Source organism: Rhinolophus ferrumequinum, chromosome 6, assembly GCF_004115265.2.
Source record: "Rhinolophus ferrumequinum isolate MPI-CBG mRhiFer1 chromosome 6, mRhiFer1_v1.p, whole genome shotgun sequence".
NCBI lineage: Eukaryota > Metazoa > Chordata > Mammalia > Chiroptera > Rhinolophidae > Rhinolophus > Rhinolophus ferrumequinum.
The window spans coordinates 31,354,026-31,370,533 of NC_046289.1; the positions used below are offsets into that span (position 1 = coordinate 31,354,026).

A 16,508-nucleotide genomic window follows, 5' to 3' on the forward strand; every position below is an offset into this window, starting at 1 on the left:
TGATATATGATGATGTATCACAGAATTGTACACCTGAAACTTATGTAACTTTAATAACAATTGTCACTCCAGTAAACTTTAATTAAAAAAAAAAAGGGCAAATGTTACATTACTGGTAATAACTAGATTATCTTTTCTTGTTAAAATATTGGTCTTAATTTTTTTTCTCTGTACCCACATTTTTAGTTTATATTCCACATATTTTTGGGTGTAATTTAAAAAATTGTCTAGATACATTTCATAATATGTACATTCTAATTCAGATTATTTTAAGTTTAGAATTATATGTTTACACAGATATGTGATTATCTCTATTTATAATATATTTATAGTAGCCTAGCAAACCCTTTTATTTTAGAAGGAACCCTTGAAGATAATTAGCATATAAAGTTTCATTTTAGTGTACTTTAACCACTGATGTCATATGAATATTCTAGTTACTTTTCTGTAGCAGATTTTCCACAAATACTGGAAGAGTTACCATGAATCAATTTTGTCACAACAAAGTGATTTCAAAGTGATCTTTACTGAGTTTTCTTGGATCCTTGCAACTGGAACTTTTGGGGTTGATGAGGTTTGTCAGGAAGACAGAAAAGATGATGTCACTTCAGATCTGATATTCCTGGGTCTGGATTTAAAGATTATCTGTTGAAGATTGATTCTTCCCTTTGTCCTCTCCAAATTCAGATCTCACTTCTCCAGAGGTTTAGAAGGCCCTATTTCACCACTGCCACACAGAAAAAGACAAAACTCAAGAAAAATAATATTATAAGTTCTACAAGACACAACATAATTCTTAGGTCAGAATTTCATGGCTTTTGGCATCAGGCCACCACACTGTTAATAGAACAAAGAATGGAAACAAAAGCTTAGTTCTTAGAACTTAAATTTCCTTAATTTCTTCCCCAATGTAACTCATTGTACCCTTCAAATATAAGGTGTTCTTATTCCTAATATAATTCTTCAACTATAAGGGCACTTTTTTCCTTGCATGATCTAAGCTAGAATGGGTAGGACACATAAATATGTAACATAAAGATAGATAAGCCTGGTAGACCAAAGTAGGGAGAAGGGAAGCAGTTAAGAAAAAAAAATTTTTTTTTTTTTACAATGTACTTTAAACTTACTAATGATAAATCTGGTTGAAACATAGATCTAACAAATTTACAAGTTCATGTTTTTACTGAGTGCTTCAGGCCATCAAGTTAACATTGTTTTCTTCAAATATTAAGAGTTGTATACACTCTGTGAATGAAAATAAAGTACACACACACACACACACACACACACACACACACACACAGGAGGAAGAGGAGGAGTTTTCCTTCAAATTCCTCAGTTCATAACTCTCCTAACCTGTCCCAGTGATTCTGGGTAGAATTATATTTTTTGCAGCAATGCTTTGCCTTAATTCTGGGTAGAATTATATTTTTTGCAGCGCCACTTTGCCTTAAAAAGAGATTGTCTCTTAAAATACATTTCCTCACATCCGAGAACATATAAGCATTTGAAAGAGGACTTTCATAATCTATGCTTAGAATTATTTCTCTCACCTAAAAATGATTCTGCTGTTTCTGATAGGTATAAGCAATTGCTTTAAAGTAGAATAAAAACAACATAGTAACTTTTTAAATAGTTTACCTGGGAGCTTCATAGGTTGCCTATCTAACTCTATTCCTTTCTCAAATAGGTAAGGATAAAGAGTTACCAAAATTTTCTCATACAATTATTAATATTCCTGACTCTGAATTGAAATCATGTCCTTTACATTTCTTGTCATCCTTTGACCCTACAGTTTCCTGATTTTTTATTACAATGGTGATTAGTACATTGATACATTCAATTCAGAGCCAAATACTGAATTATAATCTTCACACCATCTTTTTTGTCAGAAAATGAGTAATATAATGAGAAATTATAATGGCTTCCAGCTGCCTAGTGATCTATGATGGATTTTGACAGAAAGGATGAACAATTCTGTCACTAATGGACCTCAATAATTTGGTTCTCTGAATAAAGGAACAACTCAAATAGGACTTAAACTTCTAATTGCTAAAGTCAACTAAGCATGTGTATATAAATATGTGTGTGGTATTGAATTGGTTCAAAATTAGCATGAATTCATAAGCTACTATTGTCATTTAGTTAATATTTATATTTACCAATACAGACACAAATATTTTAAATCCTTGCATTTTTGCCTCTTAAGAGCATATAAATTTCTAAGTAGCTAAATTTCATCTGGTTTTATATGAGACTCTGCCCATGTTACCGAACAACACATTCTTGTGTTTGACAGGCCATGAAAGAGGGCCACCTAAATGATTATGTAGCCATTACCCATGGAATCTTCACCATCTTATTCTTCTAGTCTAACTTAAAAATAACATTTGGCAGATAGATCATTAAAGTAGTAGATTAAACAGAATAGTAGCAAAACCTATTGTACAGGCTGTAGAAATCAGGGACTAGATGCATAATGTTACAATAAGATTTGATTGGGAGAGGACTGTTTCACTTAAACCATTAAATAACTGTTCACTTGTTTCAAGTTTGCTGCTAGGTTAGGGTTGATATATAGGGTATTATTTCCTGAAATTATCTTTCATTTCTTTTACGAGTTAAGACTTTTTAAGTTACACTAGAAATACACTAGAAAGTAGGTATTATTGGTAAATTGAATTATAAAATTGCTAGAAAAACCAACTTTTGTTTTTAGGCAAACTTTTTGATTGCTCTATTAACTTTAATCAAATCAATCACAATATGGTAATTAGGGTTTTGTTTTGTTTTTTTTAGCCAAAGAAATGAAGAATTTCTTGTACACATCATCTGTTAAGGCAAAAAGAGGAAACTGGTTATTCTGGGTCCTAATTTTTCTTGGAAACATTTCAAATGATTTGAGTTTTTTAACTCTTCAGTGTGATAACCAGTAAAAGGAAATGGTGATTGGTGGGAGAGATTAAAACAAAGGTTGGGAATAGGGAAAACAGAGGGGAAAAAGTTCCGAGGTAGAAATACGGAAATTGAATTCAAATTTTTAATTGAGCACCTACCATGGGCCCTCAAAATGGCTGACAATACCACTAAATGTTTTTAGTTTAAATAAAGGAAAATGAAAACATATCAGTAATTAGTCTTTATTTCTAAAACATCATTCTAAATGATCCATTCAAAAAGTTTTGTTTTTGACTGATACATTTTCACATTATTCAACATGTTCATTAGGTATCCACTATTACCAGCTACCTTACCAGGCACAGCAGATGACGGGTGATGAACAAGGAGCAGAGTCTCATCATAGTAGCTTTATCACGTGTTCCTAGGCTGAAAAGGCCCTTCTTTGCATTATACTTCTGGTGGGTGGAATATGTAGCTATGTTTAAGTACAGGAATGTAGAACTCAGGTCTAGGTTCAAATTCCAGCTCTAGTATTTAGGTTCTGTGTGACCTCAGGAAATAATATTCAGCCTCTCTGAACCTCAGTCCCGTCTGGAAAATGAGAATGATTCTTACCTCATAAGGCTGTAAGGATTAATTAAAATGACATGTGTAAAGCATTTAGCAGAGTAGAAAGTGCTAACTAAATGGATGCTGGCATTACTGAGGGAAGAGCCCTAGGATGAACAGATCATGGGGTTTCCAAATTTGGCCTGCAGCATCAAGTTCTTAACACCAAAGCTAACTCTGCTTGCTTCAGCTCCCTGGCATTCATCCTGTCACCCCAGGTTACTGCACCTCAGGTACTAAGGAGATGGGAGACATTCCACAAGGATATGTTCCCACAGAGCTTTATCAGCATCTTAGAATCCCTAGCAGTGCTAATGCTAGGGTGTCTGCAGAGCACTAAGTTATCACTGAGAAGCATCTGTTACACAGGAGGTGAGGGTGGTGAGGAAAGATGAGGAAATGATCAAAGTAGATGAATGGCAAACAAATTTTTTTAATTCATAAAACCCATTTTAAATTAAGAAAAAAGTACCAATTTCTTTATTCTCAACTACGTGTGTGCATCCACATTCAGGGTTCTTTTAGTTGGTACTGACTTAGCTTTTTGTTAACAATAATGACAGGTTTTTGTTTAACTGTTACACTGGTTCTTTGAGGGATTTTCCAGAGATCTATTAAATACAGAAATTCCTTAACAAGTGATATAAACAAGTATTGTTTTAGCCAGGGAGAAAGTTGCCAACCACCACCAGCCTCTCTTCCCACTTTTTAGAATATAAGTCAGTATATTATCTCAAGTATTTAGGCATATCCTTGGCATGTTCATAACAATTGTTTCATTAGGCATTCTATAGCTCTAATGGAATTACTGTAATCATCAAATTATTTTAACCTATCAAATTACTTCAATCTCTATTCATCTCACCTAGAAAATTTCAAATGTTTCTTTTTTACTCAACTTTTATATCTTGTTCATCTTTTTTCCTCAACTACACTTAAATATTATTTTTTACATCCGTCTATAATTTTTCCTTTTAATTGGTGCTCTGCCTTAGCAAACTGTCCTTACTTTATTTTATAACTAGTGCCTGGAATCCTTACTCTAATTTTTGTCTGTACTCAAACTTTACACATTAAACATTATTCATGTACTACTGTGAGTCATTTCTCTGAATATTTCACTTTTAAAATATGGGAGAGATTAAGACAAATTTCTGAGTCCTAATCCACTGCCACTTGGTCGTGCTTTATTAATCTCTGACATTCTTAGTCCTGTTTATTAAAGAATTATAAACAACTGAATTGCACTGTAATTGGTGGCAAGCTTTGTTAGGCGCTGACTCCATTCCTCCAGAATTTCTTGCTAGAGAACAAAAGGCCTTTTAAGCAAGACAGTGTTTGTCAGACAGAAAGAGAAAACAAGATCCCACATTATCTAGATTTTCCTTTCATTTTTAGATTTGAAGACCAATCACTCAAATTATAAAGGCAGGGGGAGCACGCAGCTTCCACAGCCTTGATTCACTGTCTTCACAGCACTGGAGGGCAAGAAGCAATAATAGTAAGGAGTCAGCTCTGCTGTTCCACCCCAGGAAAGGGAAAAAATGAGAGGAAACTAGGTTGGAGAGAGGTGTTGAGTATTTTCATTCCTCCTACTTTTAAAAGGCAAGTAGTTTTTACATGAACTCTGCCTTAACAAGGAAAACTACATTATAAAGAAGGCTGTGCTGCCCTGTAGCCGGTTCCAGAACACAAGGTGTGTCCTGTGTAACATGAAACTGGGAGAAAACATTGTTGAGGTGTGGCTTGGTGAAACTGAACATTCTCAGTTATGTAAAATTAGAGATTATGTTTAATGTTTTCATATTTGCTTGCTAATTGTTGGCTGTTAATACATGTCAAAACACTAAGTTAAACCCCCTTTTCCTAATGGAATAGACAATCCATTAGGACATGGATTAGTAGTACTGGTAATATTTACCGTAGAAAGAACCCTGCTCTTTAATGGTGGGAAAGCCAATGCAAGATATTTTGATGAGGGTCAAGTAAAACAGTGGTCCCAAAGAAAATGTTGTTTATTAAGATACTATAGAAATAGTTTGGAAATTTTGTTTATCTTCTCTCTATATACTATTCTCTGATGGTCTCTGGGTTAGAGAACTTTTCTTAGGGTCCTGCCAGTAATGCATATACCATATTTCATTTTAAGTTGCATTTCAGATTTAATTATTTACTTAAACTATTGTATCTAGGACTAAGATGAATCACTTTTCCTATTATGTGGCTTTTTAAAAAAATTCCTCATTTCTTGTTTATCTTTTTGTGTATTTCCCCCATCTTTACTTCCCATTATTTTAATACTGCATGGCTCCTATACCATTCCTATTCTTAACACTTCAATATCTTCCCACAAATCTCTGAGCTCACACTGTACTGTAATACTTTCAAGTAAATCTGTGCTACTCAATAGATCTCTCAATTCTCTTGGCAACTTGTTCTTTTATGCAAGTTGTATACAAAAATATGACTTGTGTATCTCAAAAATCTGATGAAAAAAAGCAATGCTGTTAAATTACTGTTCATAATCACAAAATTATACTTTTAAATATAGGAGTTATTTAATATCCCTTTCATTATGAGAAGGGTATTACAATGCAAGTAATTCACATTAAAAGGCATTCTATTCAATAGTTGTGTTTATTAGTGGGTCAGTTTTGCAAGTGTTTTAATTCACATGTAATTCGTGTAGACCCTATTTCAGCAACAATTAACAATACTAGTACTATAACTAAAAAGTGATAAACTATTTTCATTTATATGCTCTGTGATTATTTTATAGTCCTCAAATTTTGTAGTCCTTTACAGAAAAAATAATAATAAAGCATGGTGATAAACTGCAATTTGCCACAACACATTTTCTCCAATCTTAGATAGTATAAAACACAAGACATTTTTTTTGCACACTCTACTTTTATAGAACAACCAGATTTGTAATTGATTTCTTTATTTTATTAGCTTTATCAATATACATGTCAGCTTTCTCAAATCTCAAAGTTCCAAAAGTATGTAATTTTAAAGGTGAAAGAAAAATCATTTTTCTTTAGTTGTCATATTCTTAGAGAACTATTAAAGTCTATTTATAAACAAAAATAATTGATTAACACACTTTAGAATCAGAATATTTTAAATTATTTTAAAGGAATACAAGATACGTCTTTTTAATTAACTATCATAGTTAAATTTAATATCACAAAACAAAATGACTTGTCCCCGCTAATTTCTCAGGTGAGGTAAAGTCATTGGGTTTTATACTTAATATAAGTTTTAAATGTGATTATTAAATGATAACATTTTATCAATTATAGGAAAATATTAATTTATAGGAATTTCTTTAGTTCCACCAATCTTTTTAGGCCAAGTTTGAGCCCATGTCAACTTTCAAGGTTAGATTCAGTGCACCTAACCTGCCTAATAAGAATATGAATTTCACTGGTAAGAAGGGGGAATAAACAGTGGCTAAATCACCGTTCAACTTACAAAAATAAAAGCTAAAAGTTAAAGGGATCGTTTCAAATAACTAATTACTCAAAAACAATCGTTTTTTAAAAATTTAAACAGGACTGGCCAATGATGTTGGATTTAAAATTTCACAGGATAACCTTAAAAAAAACAACACATAGAAATAGTGAAGTCATCACCTTATTGTTAAAAAAATCTAAAGTTTAATAGTCATTGAAGGGAAAAAACCACTTATAGTCTACATTTAAAAGTAACTTTAACCGTATCTAAAACAAACTAAAAACAAAGAATTCTATTAAAAAAAACAAAAATGATAAAACATTTAATAACACCTAAACCATAGATACTTAAAATCCTAAACAAAAATATTTAAGGTAAAAGGGTCTTGAAACTTTTTTCCAACAATTCATCTTAGAAAATCAATTTCTAAATAGCTCATATCCTTTGCTTTGGTGTTTTGTCTACTATCAACTAAACATTAGCACAGTAGAAAATCACTTATGTTCTTTTCAAATGCTTGGCATTATAATGTGATCTCATATCTTTCCTCAAATTAAATTTTGCTCCACATATTCCACATGTATACAGGTGAACATCCATGTGCTGTTCCAACTGTTCATTATTTGGGAATATCTGAAAGCAGACCTGGCATATAGTCTCACCAGCAGATAAATGAGAAATCATATGCCGTACATGGTCATGTTTTCGGAAGTTTCCTTGATCACAAATGGAACAGACATACCTGGCCATGCCTTTGTGCATGTCATTGTGTAGTCGCAATTGACGTTCTCTTAAAAACTGCTTTCCACACGTCTGACAAACAAACTGTTTTTCCTTAGTATGAACAGTATAGTGTTCTCTTAGGTGACACCGCTGATAAAATCCTTTCCCACACAGATTACAAAAATGCTTTCGCCTGTGATCTCTTTCATTTTCTTCCAGGATGGCACTCTTAAACATATCTTGGTCTAGGCAGCTCGACATATGTTCAACCACTAGATTTTCAGTTTCAAAACGTTGGCCACAATTAGGACACCGAAAAGGACAGGCAGAATGTTTAAATAACTGCTTTTTTTGGATACTATTTATCTGGAAATGATTGTCCCTAAAATCATCCAACATCTCAACAAACATATCTCTGATTTCAGACTGCTCATCTGGATTCTCTTCCATGTCCATTTTCTCCTCAGTATTTCCTAACCCATTCATTGTCAGATCTTGGGGTTCTCCACATCTTTGAGCATGATCCTGAAGTTGTCTACCCTTAACAAGTATTTGTCCACATTTACCACATGCACAGATATTTTCAATGTGTTTGGCTAAGTAATGTGATGACAGGTCCTCCTCAGTTATTGTGAGTCCACATAGCTCACAAGATGCATTTTCAGTGTCCTCTTGCACTGGACTGCCGTTGTTGGGGGGCCTCATATTTTCTAAACCACCTCTTTCATCAGCATTTATTGACATCCGAGGTTTTAGAGTTTTCCTACCACTTTTTTTAATACTGACATCTTCTTCAACATAATATCTATAAAATGGCTCTTCAGGTTCATCTTCTAATTCATCGTTGTCAGTGGATTCATTACAATCTTTATCAGTAACTTTAATAATGTTAAAGTCTTTCAGTTCATCTGTAGGGATATCTTCTGGCTCCATCTTGATGATGATTCTCTTCCTCTCAGCAGCTCTGCTTTTCTCTTCGCCGGCTAGTTCAGACTCCACTGTGCTACTCTTTCTGCTTCCAGTGGTTGAAGTCGAATCGTCAGCAGCCTGGCTTGGGTCTCCTCTGTATTTGTCTGTCTGTGCAGAAAATGTTTTAGAAGAATCCTTTTCACCAAATTCAGCTTTGATATTACTTTCTTTTCCATCTCTAACATCTACTATTCTGTGGTAGGCTCTCGTGTTTTGGTATGAATGTCTGTTAGTACAGGTTAGCACATGCTCATCTAGTAATTTCTCACAGCTAAAGCCAAATCCACAACTGTCACAGGTAAAACTCCGTCCAAAGCGGCGTGACACACGTTCTTTTGGAGTAGATAATTTGGACACAGAACTTTTTTTACATACATCAAATAGTGGTTCAGGAAAATTACCTAATTGTAAGGACTCTTCATCAGGCTCTCTATTATGTGGTGTATTTACTGTTGAACTTGGCTCTGCACACCACCTATTGGCTTCACTGCCATTTCTAGCCACAGTGTCTTCATACATTCTTACTCCGAATATCATTTTGCTGTTGTGTTTGCTAGAAGCAGAAGAGGAACATTTTGAACTAGAACAATCTGCATCCTGTATATCTTCTAAGCAGTCGGGAACATTGTACAGCTGCAGGTAGTTCATTGCCACTTTAAACTGCTCAAAACTGGAGGGAGCTGTCATAATTTTTCCCAAATACATAAACTGCAAAATGAGATCAAAACACTCGGCACTGATTTTCATGTTGCTGAGATTCAGTTGTGCAGTACTATGCTGATGGTTCATGAAAAACATTCTAAAATAGGAGCTACAAGCAGCTAGAACTGCTTTGTGTGCTTGAAAGTAAATGTCATCAATTGCAATACAACAGTCACAGAGAAAACCCCATTCCCTTTGGTTGTTTAGCTGCTGAAGGACGTAGCTGCTGTGGCTGGGCTTTGCCATCTTCTATTAGAGACCTATGTAAAACAAAAATATTGAAGTCAGAAAACATCAGAAGAGTACCTGAAAGAATAATTTTGATCATGATTCGTGACTTGTGTGACTCTGCTATTACAATCAATGTATGAATAGCTTTCCATTCTAATGTAGCAAAATTCAGTAATATATACCTGAATAATTTTTTAAATTTGGAGATGAAGATACTCAGCCATTTATTCAAGCTTCTCATTTTCATTTGAAGAAATGGAAGCAAAGGTATCACAACCAACACCCATCACGTGGGTTTCATTACAACTCTAGGGGGAGAAATGTATGCAAAATTTGAAAGGAAAGAAGACACTAGTTTAAAAGTGCTTGAGGACGGCCGGTTGGCTCAGTTGGTTAGAGCACGGGGCTCATAAGACCCAGGTCACCAGTTCGATTCCCACATGGGCCAGTGAGCTGCACCCTCCACAACTAGATTGACGACAACGACTTGACTTGAAGCAGATGGGTCCTGGAAAAACACACTGTCCCCCAATATTCCCCAATAAAAATTTTAAAAAAATTACTTGAAGGATACAACAATGAAAATAAATAAAAAAGCAACTTAAATTGAAATGTAGTAACTAAATTGCAAAATATTAAAAACTTCTTAGATGATTGACATAAAGGAATTATTGCTAATTTTTAAAAGTGATGACGGTATTTTGGTTTTGTTAAATAAGAGTCCTTTTATATATACATACTGACATATTTATGGATGAAATGATATATGTAAGATATGCTTGAAAATAATACAGTGCATTGGGTGATATAACATTGGCTATATGTTAACTACTAAAGCTGGGAGACAGATATAATTCTATTTTTGTATGTTTGAAAATTTCCTTAGAAAAATTCTATTTAAAAAAATCTTATCAGATTACATGCAAATAGCACTAAGCAAATAGGCTTGACCAATGCTTTTCTCTCTCTTTTTTTTTAATTATTGGAGAAGCAACTATTTAGGATATCTGTCTTTTATTGCTTGGCATGCACTTTAGGGTACAAAGAAGCAGTGGGATCTATTTGGGAAGGAGGTATCTATTCGTAGACTGTAAATTTTTCTTCATTTTTTTTATTGTTTAAAAAAGTATACAAAAAAAAAGCATACAAAAGTAACACATGCTCATTGCAAAATATTAGGCTGCATACCTCTTCCCAGAGGTAACCTCTCCAAACACTGGATTGTATATCTTCAGATCAGTTTCTATGGATACATACATAGTCAACAGATACTGAGCACCTACTATGTGCCAGGCACATAATTTTGCTTTTGTTGTTTTTTGATTTTTAAATCTAAATGGTATTGTACTATATATTCCTTTTTGCAACTAGTTTTCTTCATTTAACAACATATGGTAGACACTATAAGTATTTTTAATGTAGGTAGTTGACTTTGGATAAAGAAAAAAGGAGAGGAAAATATTAAAAGTACTAGAAGTCCTATCTAATACAAATCTAAAATAAGATCCAATTTTAGCCTCAATTTTTAATCTGTATACATAAAACTTCAGCATCTATTTTCTACTGAAAAACAAGTTCCTACGCAATTTGACTGAACATAAAAAGAACATTTAACAAGCTGTTCAGAGAAATAAATTGTTCACTCTTCAATCCCTAAACCCTTTGATCCCTGAAGTAGTAATTAAGAGAGTATCTAAATTTACTTCCACCTGCTTTCTATCTGTTCGTCACAGATCACATGTGGATCGCACACCCCTTTTCCCTACTTCCAAAAGACTCATCCTGCCTCCTTTTTCCTGCCTCAAGACAGAGTTCCAGAGCCAGGGATGCGTGTGAAATAGTACTGCTGAAAATGAAAGTGGCTCCTTAAAAATTGCTACCACTGTGCCTTTTCTAGATCAAGTATTTCAAGTAGGTGCAATATTCCAACCTTCTGTAACTCAGATCTCTCTGTGCCAAAACTGTAAGGAATCACGTTCGGTATGTTCCTACATACAAAATGCAATATATGTACAAAGATATTCATCAACGTGTTATTTACAAATGGAAATGCCTGGTAAAAGGGACTTGTAAGTAAACCAAGGTAAATCCATACCCTAAAATTCACTGTCTTGTGGTCTTTAAAAACTATATTTATAAATGAAGACTGTAGAAGAAAATGAGAAAAGTTTTTAGGATAGAAAGTCAAGTAAATACACACAGGACACAAAATTATGTAACAATTATCATTATATAAAACAAATCCAAATGACAACAAAACCTTATTCGAAGGTTAAAAAAAATGAAAAAAACCCAACCCAATCCCCCCACACACATACATACATACACACACACACAAAAATGTTGATCCCCATATGGTGATGGAAGGAGAACTGACTCTGGGTGGTGAACACACAATGTAATTTATAGATGATGTGATACAGAATTGCACACCTGAAATCTATGTAATTTTACTAACAATTGTCACCCCAATAAATTAAAAAAAAAAAAATGTTGATCCCCAAGCCTATTTTATGTAGGATGAGATTTCTAGGTCTATAAGCATTTTGTAGGCTTTAATAAATAATAAATCAAAGAGAAAGAGGAAGAGGAATAATCTCTCAAAAAATTTTTTTCTAGTAGAGAAAGAGTTGTTTAAAATGGAACAAACTCATTCAGAGGCTAGTGAATGCCTGTGCGGATGCAGGGACATTGTATTGTTGAGGACAGTCTGTACAGGGAAAGGAGCACAGGCTTTGGATCTGAGTTCCAATTCAGCTTTGCCACCTTGGGTAACTTCTTCATCCTCACTGACTCCAAGATTCCCTATAACAAATGATACACGAAACATGACAATAATAACAAATGATACACCAAACATGAGAACTCACAGAAGCAATGTGTACAAGGTACAGTACTTGGCATGTGATAAGTAATGGAAGCAACAGTGGCACCTGTGTAGTGGTGATGCTTATGTATAAGTATCAGGAGGTACGTTTAACTAGATAACCTTAAAGTTTCCTTCCAGATAGGATTCCAACAGTATGAAAGCCAACAGTAAACCTATAAAAACTTTCTAATTTTACATTATCTCATGCTTGAAATAATGACATGAAGAGCTTAAAGGTTCCAAGGAGCCTTCTAATCAAAATGAAAAGCAGTTTTACGGTCAGCAACCAAAATTAATGCAACTACAAAGAAGACCAATATGACAAGCACATCGGTAGCTATTGTGACAATTCAAGTAAATTAATGAAAATACATACATTCTGTGTTAACATAAACAAAACACTACAACAAATAAGAACATCAACAGCATTTTAATGTATACTTATTAATTCAACAAATATTTATTGAGTATTTTGGTGTGCCAGGCACTGTATGAAGTACTGAGAATCAGCAATAGGACAGGTATTCTGTAATTTCAAGGATATATCATGGAGAATTTGGACGTTTTCCTAGAGTAGTGACTTCATTCAACATGTACTCAGTAAAGTGCCTCCTCTGTGGAAAAAGGCACCGTGCTGTGGTGGAAAGAACAAGGGCTCTGAGTCAGACAAACCGGGTATGAATCCCACTGCCTCCACATGTCTCTATTTCCATCTGCCCCTCTGAGAGCTCCAAGCTGAACAAGTACTGTGTCTAAAATTAATGCAAAAACTACGGCTTCCAGGCTGACCCAGATCGGTAGTTTCATCAATGTCAGTATGCAAATGTCCAAGTTCTGAGTAAAACTAATTTTAGGTAGAGTGACTTTTAAGAGCAATCATTCATACATTAGTACCAGTAACTGTTCTTGTTACACCTTTCAGAAAAGCTTTAAGAAGGCTTAACAACACCAAAAAAAAGGGAGGAGGCGGGAGGGAAGGAGCCCATGGGGAGGGATCTAAATTCCTGTAAGACTTTTAGCTTTTCTCTTGAGAATAATTTTTGCATTAAAATTTTATATTTCAGTTACTTTTATTAAATAAACAATAAATTTCACTTAAATTCCAAAAGAAGTGCGCTCTTTTCAAGTTTTTGATATTCTTAATAATGCTACCAAAAAAACTTAGTAAACTGTTACACAGTAAAGCTTGTAAACAGTTTTAAATAAAAGGACTGCTTATATTTCAGTTCTTGTTTTTATAACTGAAATTGGTGGCTGCTTTTGTTTGTGTTATTAGCTGCATCACTGGTAGAACAAGTTTATTACAGCTAAGCACCCAGTATACGTGCAGCTCCAGGAGGAACAGGAGTTAGGTGATGCAAAAATTTGACACTGGATTTTTAAAATTTTAGTTTGAAAATGTTTGCCAGCTCATCTTAAATTGAAAAACAGCCACCAAGGATATTAAGAAATTTGGATATTCATAGGCTTTTATAGAGAGATCTAATCTAGTCCAACATTCTCATCTCATAGAAAAGCAAAGATCTACGGCTGTTACTGTATCAAAGGTACAGTTAACTGCAGTCAAGTACGTACAAGGACTCTTGACCACCCCAATGGGTACTAATCACTGTGCAGTGGTTACTACATGTTCTCTGGTACTACGAGTATGCAGTGTGCCCTTCTCAGGAATACTCACCAAGGACTGTGCATGTGTCCCTAATACAGGGTTTACTAGCCAGGTGGTCTTGTATGAGTGCGACTACCCGGTCTGAATTCTATCTGTAATGTGGTTTTATCTATATGTGTGCATCTAGTCTTGTCCAATAGACATAATCTCTAAATTATACCGTGTAAGCTATGTCAGTCAATTTCTCACTGTTATAGTAAGCTTTAAAAAATACTTTTCCTTCATTGCTAAATCTCTCAAAGTGGAAAAAACAATTTTGCTGGAAGTTTCTTTTGCCTTAGCCTTAGTCAAATGATAATTTAAGAGTCTATAAATAAGTATATAAAATGAATGAAGAAGTAACGAAAAGACAGTTTGGAGTTGACCCCTTCTGTAAGGCAAATAATCACCCTCTAATTTATGTCACAGACTTGCATTACCACGGAGGCCCCTGGGGACGATTTGCACAGCCTCAGTGAGTCTGCAGCAGAGCCTAGCATCAGACTCTCAATTCAGTGGCCTAATCTCTGAACTACTAACAATCACCTCTGGCTCCCAAAAGAAATTTCAACATATGCATTCATTTCCTTATGCCTATTTCTATGTCTTACCTGATTGAATGTATGTATATGGATTTAATTTGAGGGCTATAGACTAGCTTTGTAAGAAAGACTGAAATGTAATGAAAGGATTCTTTCATGTTTATAAATCAGAGTATCAGAACGTATTGAACATCCACAATATTGCTAACACTGCATTGAGGTGGAAGGCGAAGAAGGATGGTATATAATAGAGCTAATTACATATGAGGGATTAAATTTTACACCAAGAAACAATTTGAGAATAATTATATACTAAATGATACTGAATAATGTTCAGCAAGAGTTTAGAAAAAGCATGAATTATCCTAGAACAGTAGGCTTTAGGAAGGATGTAGGATTTGAGTGAAGCCCTGGTGAATGAGTAGGATAGAGAAAAATAGAAAGCAAAGGGAAAAGCATTTCGGTAGTCTGCACAGGTGTCTGTGTAAGTAATTGGGGAGAGGTACACAGCAGCATAAACAAAAGCTTGGAAATGTAATCGGAGGCAAGGTAGAATTGTTTTACTTGCCTTATCATAGACGTGCCAGGTTCTAGTCTAAGTAAATGTGTGTGTATCATATGTATTATATATATACACATATGTCTGCATGTAAATATGTATACCATTTTATTGTCTAATACTCATAACAAACCCTACAAAGCAGGCATTTTAAGACGAATTTTGCAGATTAGAAAACAGAGGCACACGATGTTATATAACCTTCCTAAGGCTACAGACGACTTGGTGAGATTAGAACACAAGCAATAGGACTCTTCAGGCTGACATCATGGCCTTAATGATTTTGCCACCTATAAAAATAAGGTCACCTCAGCAAAAATTCTTTCCTAGAATATCATTTTCCAGGGTATACAGTCAAATTTCCAAATTTAAACTTAATTAAATTCTTTGGGATTTCTCCTTGAAATTTCCAGGAAGAACCAGTTGTATACAGACTCCTAAAGATAAAAGGTTTTACCTCAAGGCACTTAAAATGACAGACATGATTAAGTTTAGAAAATTTTATTCACATTTTAGAGCAGGCATTCTGGTTATTAGACTGTATGCTCGATACTCAGTACAGGAAGTTCTGAAATTATAATTAAGTTACATTCTAAAACTTAATTTTTAAGATAATTACTTGGAACTTGAAACGTATAGTCCCATAGAGACAATGCTACAAATGGGGGCTCAGTCCTATGCTCACACTCTAAAATCTTTAAAAACCCTAATGTAGCTGTCTGTTAGTCCTAACAGTATTACTTACATTATTAGCACTAACAGAGGTATTGTACCGCAGTGCCTAAATGAATTCTCAAGGACAGGGACGAGGCTGATGACCTTTGTGTTCCCTGGTTGGCACTGAATGCATGCTTGTTAAATGAAAGTACTAAATAAGAGCCTAGGAAGCAGACACCAATAGATCTGAACACCACTAAACTTCTTTACCTCTGTAAGCCTGCTGCTTTTCTCATCTATAACATACGGATAATCACATTTCTCATAGGATTCTTGTACAAATTAGAGATGACAAATATTTCTTAGTCTTCTCAATCCAAGCACAATACAATTTTTCTTAAATATTAATGTCATCAATATGAACATAATTCATACAATTTTACAAAGTGATCAAGTTCAACCCGCTGCCTTATAGATGAGAAAACAAACTGACGCCCTAGGAGGTTAAGTGATAAGCTCAAGGTCATATCTAATTTTAGAGGCTGACAGGTGGGACCTTGGTCTGGGGCTCTTCCTACTATTCTAACTGCAGCCCCTAAGTACAGCACACCTGGCTGGCTGCTTTCTCCTCTGCATCAA

General features: G+C 34.5%; 1 protein-coding gene across 2 annotated transcripts in view; it reads right to left on the reverse strand.

Moving 5' to 3' along the window:
• Positions 1-16,508, reverse strand: part of ZBTB1 (zinc finger and BTB domain containing 1) — a 22,763-nt gene continuing 6,255 nt past the window's right edge. The window contains exons 2-4 of one of the 2 annotated variants that reach the window (XM_033108174.1): positions 16,210-16,217; positions 7,712-9,617; positions 1-727 (exon numbers count right to left, since the gene is read on the reverse strand). In XM_033108174.1, the coding sequence (XP_032964065.1) occupies positions 691-727; positions 7,712-9,609 (1,935 nt within the window). In that variant the 5' untranslated portion in view covers positions 9,610-9,617; positions 16,210-16,217 and the 3' untranslated portion in view covers positions 1-690. Of the gene's footprint in view, positions 728-2,744; positions 9,618-16,209; positions 16,218-16,508 lie in introns of those variants that run through there. The other variant, XM_033108172.1, reaches the window with a different exon arrangement.